This window comes from Nasonia vitripennis, chromosome 2, assembly GCF_009193385.2.
Source record: "Nasonia vitripennis strain AsymCx chromosome 2, Nvit_psr_1.1, whole genome shotgun sequence".
NCBI classification, from domain to species: domain Eukaryota; kingdom Metazoa; phylum Arthropoda; class Insecta; order Hymenoptera; family Pteromalidae; genus Nasonia; species Nasonia vitripennis.
The window spans coordinates 2,063,638-2,068,004 of NC_045758.1; the positions used below are offsets into that span (position 1 = coordinate 2,063,638).

The following is a 4,367-nucleotide window of genomic DNA, read 5'->3' on the forward strand; positions in this document are numbered from 1 at the left end:
GGCGGGTATTCATGAATCTAAAATGGAGCGTTAGCGGCAGCGAATTCATGATCCGCGAAATCTCCGACGATTCGAAATATCCCTCGATTCTCCGCAATCCTTTTGGCCGAGCTGTACACTTGTTCGAATGCATACCAAAAGCCAGCTCAACGTATAGCCCGCATGTGTATTTCGCGGCTTGGCTGAGGAGTGAGCGAGAAAAAGGCCGGGCGATGATGCAAAATAAAGCAGCTTAAGTCGGAAGCTCGCGCGGAGGCAAAACAACGCGCGCGCGAGTATTATCTTACACCTCGGAGTGCAATTTCCGCTCTCTCTCTCGGAAACTGCGTATCGCTGGAGTAATGCGCCGCTGCTGCTCCGTTTTCAACTCTGTCTCTCAGTCTCGTTCCGCTACTTCCTCTCTCTGCGTTTTACCTCCCTAGCGAGCGCACACGTTCTCCACGCAGAGAGGGCGCTATAATTTTCTCTCTGACCTATTTCTTTATCTGCTTTATGAATGTTGTTTATACGAGTGCAGATATTTACCTTTATGAAGCGCCTCGTTATTATTTCCTTTTATTTGAGGAGCTTTTGATTAATGTTTAGTTTAATGTTCCGAGTAATTTCGTATCGAGCTTCATTCCAAGCGTTCGTTCGTATTGTGGCGTTTATCGAAGGATTGTTATTAAACGTTCGCTGTGCAATTGCGATAATAAATGAGTTAATTGTTCCTTCGAACAAAATGCGGCGTCGATAATGGTACCTGACTCACGCGCGTATCCCAAAGGCATTAATCAAATCTGGCTTTGATCGTTTGACTTGAAGTTCAAGCTCCGCGTGTGTACACCTATCGCTCGTGCGGTGCAAGTTAACTGCGCTGCGCTGAGCTATGCACACAGCAGATTCGCTCAGCCGTTACTCCCTATGCAACAATTCCTGACGCAGACCTGCAAGGTAGAGCCTGGGCGTAATGACATTTGTTGCGCTCGATTGTGGCTTCGTGAGCACGTTCCGTTGACTTGCGGCCCAGAACTCCGAGAAACCAATATCTGCTGAATCATTGATAACTTGCAATTTATTAAAGAGTAGATAGGTTGCACTTTTAAAGAAAGCATATGGAAATCTTAATGTTTCTTATCTTTTATTTTGCAATAATTCTACATGGATATAATTTTACAGATTGTCCTGTGTCCTTGCTTCATGGCTGTCCTTACGCGTTTGCCTTCCGGTATAGATTTCTCTCAAGAATACGAAGAGTGAAATGCACAATCCAGCAAAGCACATGCCAAACGCGTAACTTAAATGTCGAATCTTTATGGTATCGGGACTGCTGTTTGTTTCCTTCTTTCTCAATAGTGTTTCTATCAAATTCGTACTATTTTTAGATGCCCTCACTTTGATTCCCGACTCTATCAATCTACGGAGTAGAATATCGAATCTTGTCAGGTATGGCAGGTTATACTTCACCACGTAGGTTATCCAAAAATTTCCCAGCTCCTCTTTCATCAAAAGAGCTTGGTAATTGCTCTTAACACTCGAAAAAGTGGTTAACGTTAACAAAGCCGACAACTTGTCTGAGGCACAAGCGACATCACCTCGATTCAATAGTCTTTCTGAGCAAATGCTGAAATTGAGGTTGGTTTTTGTTTTCTTTGCCAACTTCTTCATCAGCAGTACGGTGGAGTCGTTGATGGGCTCAAACATTTTATCACCAACCATGAGCGTGAGGTTGCTCTCCACCAGATCCTCCAATATGCTAATTTCGTTAGGTTCGATGGGCGTGGTCAGTATTTTGATCAGGCGACTTTCAAATCCACATGTTATGAGCAGCGCGAAAACTATCCAGGTGAAGCGTATAATTCGATCATGATTTTGCGGTCCTATTCGCAAAAATCGCTGATACAGTACGAGATTCCAGGAGGCGAGAATTGGATTTCGCTCATTTCGCAGGTACAGGTAGAGCGTGAGGATGGGGAAAGGTAAAAGACACATCACTGTGTTACTAGAAAACCAGTGTTGGCCTATTACTTGACGATTCAACCCAGTTGGACGTCGGGGTACCACCGCGTAATAAGTACCGCTATCATGAGGGTAAAGAAAGTCGAGCTTTCGGTTTAATATCACGTCCAAGTAACGACTGTTGCCCAACATGTCGGATCTGAAATAAAATTGGAACAGTTATTGTCATATTGCATGCATTGAAAAATAATGGTTGTTTTATTTAAACCAACTAAAATATTCACCTATTGAGGAGAAGGTCTCCGATCAATCCTACGCTTTCTCCATTGGGTAAAATGATTCCATAGTTAGCTGCTGTCGATGCATCAGATTTTAATATAAGCGTAAAATTCATTCTCTTTTGTAGACTATTTATGAATTCTACGTCTTCGCCTGCTATTATCTCAGTATGATTATCTGTCAGTTGTACGTAAGGAGGCTTGTGAAACATGGATACGGTTATTGGATATCCATATAAATTTATGAATTTATCTGGAAACAATGGCTCATTATTTTTTACAACACAGACTTGCCCTCTTTGTTGGTTAGCCATGGGTACAAAAGGATTATAATTGATGGTATCGAAACATTGACGAGTGTTATTAAATACTACTAATATAACATTAGCTGCACCAGCGGACCAATAATCTTTAAATAAATTCTCAATCAAGCCAACCGCTAATGTCAGTGAATGGTGCTTCTTGAAGTAATTTGAAATATTTAGGCCTTGAGAAATATCAGTTTTGTGGTTTATTTTTTGTTGCGTAATTTCACCCGTGATCCAAATTATAAATTTAGAATCAACATTCCACATATTACCAATTTTGATTTTCCATCTAGCCACATTAACGTCACTGGGACTTTTAAATATGGCTATTATATAATGAAACTTGACTCGATTTGACGAGCAAAATTTTGTTACTTGTTGATTAGATTCAAAAAGAACGATCGGTACCTTCTTCGAATATGTACTCAAAATTAAGTTAAACCATTCTAAATGCACCTATAAAGGAATCGCCATTTTAGAAATCGGTATCACTTGTTGTTAACAATAAGTGCAGAAATAACTTTACCTCCTTGTGAGCAAATACGTGGACAACAGGATAACCATTCTGATAACCTTCTTGGTGCATTTGAATATCGATTAAACTGTCTATTTCATAAACGTAATTTGGTAAAAAATGTCGATTTCCAGAAGTTTTATACATTACTAAAAGAATAAGAAGGCACAGCTTGCACCACCACATTGCGATCGTTGTGAAATACTGAAAGGGCAAAGTTAACCTCGAAACAATTCGATGGAGGATTTCATATTTCTTCAACCACAGATAGTCATCCAATATTCTAATGTTCTGATCGAAGCAATACTTTTCTGTAAGTGTATATCTATAATCCATCGAATTTCTTATATAACAGAAAAAGATGATATCGTATGCCATTACGATATCAAGTTTTACTTGTAAGATATGGATGCCATTGATAGCACAGGGTTCCGTCTTGAAAGTCTTCTTGATTGTGATTAAGGTGCCAACTCAATTTATGATTAATTTTTTAGTAAATAATATTTCGCATTTTTATTTTTAAAATATCCTTCTATGATTTCTGATATAAATATTATGGTGGCAGCTATGCAACTGGAATATAGAAAAATAAACGTGATATCAAAATATGACAATGATAACGCAACTACATGAGTATCTATATGTGGTATAAGATGATATTTAATCAACAGCAACAGAATTTAATTCGCTTATGAAACGCAATCAATAAAGTCAACACAATTCAATGCTTTTCAATTATTTTTATTGCTATCGCATTTTCACGAGAGCGACGTTTTTCCGATGTGATCATTCCGTAATAATAGTAACAGTGACGTGACTAATATTTGCAACGGTAATTTTATACGAGAAGGGTATAATAATGCTAGTGTTTCGTTTGTCAAATTTCAGAAAGATAATATGCAAATGCCTTAAAAATCAAAATGGTTTGTTTGATAGTTATTGCAAGCTTACCTTTTTTAGTTTTATTAAGAATGTCGCATGAACCAGAAACTTTTACGGAGAATTTTTCGAGCGTCTGTGATTAATACTCTAAAACAAGTACCCTTACAGACTCATATGAAAGAGACCTTTTTATTTTTCTTCTATTAGATTACGAAGTTTGAGTCCTAGTGCTAAACTTTTTTGCACGTCGTTAATGACAAAATCCGAGCCTAAAAGCTTTTTTTTAATGTTAGCAGACAAAAATCCAAAAGCTTAACTTAAGTTGTACAATTCAGTGTGTCGCGTAAACTGAGCTATGAGAATTCGACAACCCTCGACAGTGTCTAAGCCACAGCTTCTCTCCGCATTAAATGGAAATTTCATAATTAGTCTTTAGTCTCAATTTTC

At 38.3% G+C, this 4,367-nt stretch overlaps 1 protein-coding gene across 1 annotated transcript; it reads right to left on the bottom strand.

The window, feature by feature from the left end:
- Positions 1-1,145: 1,145 nt before the first annotated feature.
- LOC103316671 lies at positions 1,146-3,683 on the bottom strand. Its single transcript, XM_031923255.1, has 3 exons — positions 3,051-3,683; positions 2,223-2,980; positions 1,146-2,137 (listed from the first exon to the last, which is right to left on the bottom strand). Exons 1-3 carry the CDS (start codon positions 3,414-3,416, stop codon positions 1,153-1,155), a joined length of 2,109 nt encoding a protein of 702 aa, XP_031779115.1. The 5' UTR covers positions 3,417-3,683; the 3' UTR covers positions 1,146-1,152.
- Between the last annotated feature and the right edge of the window lie 684 nt (positions 3,684-4,367).

Bases quoted from the DNA above. Each gene is read 5' to 3' on its own strand.
- LOC103316671 (XM_031923255.1), bottom strand. From the start codon at position 3,416: ATGGCATACGATATCATCTTTTTCTGTTATATAAGAAATTCGATGGAT. The intron at 2,981-3,050 runs GTAAAGTTATTT...ATTCCTTTATAG, and splicing joins ACGTATTTGCTCACAAGGAG to GTGCATTTAGAATGGTTTAA. The intron at 2,138-2,222 runs GTGAATATTTTA...ATTTTATTTCAG, and splicing joins GGAGACCTTCTCCTCAATAG to ATCCGACATGTTGGGCAACA.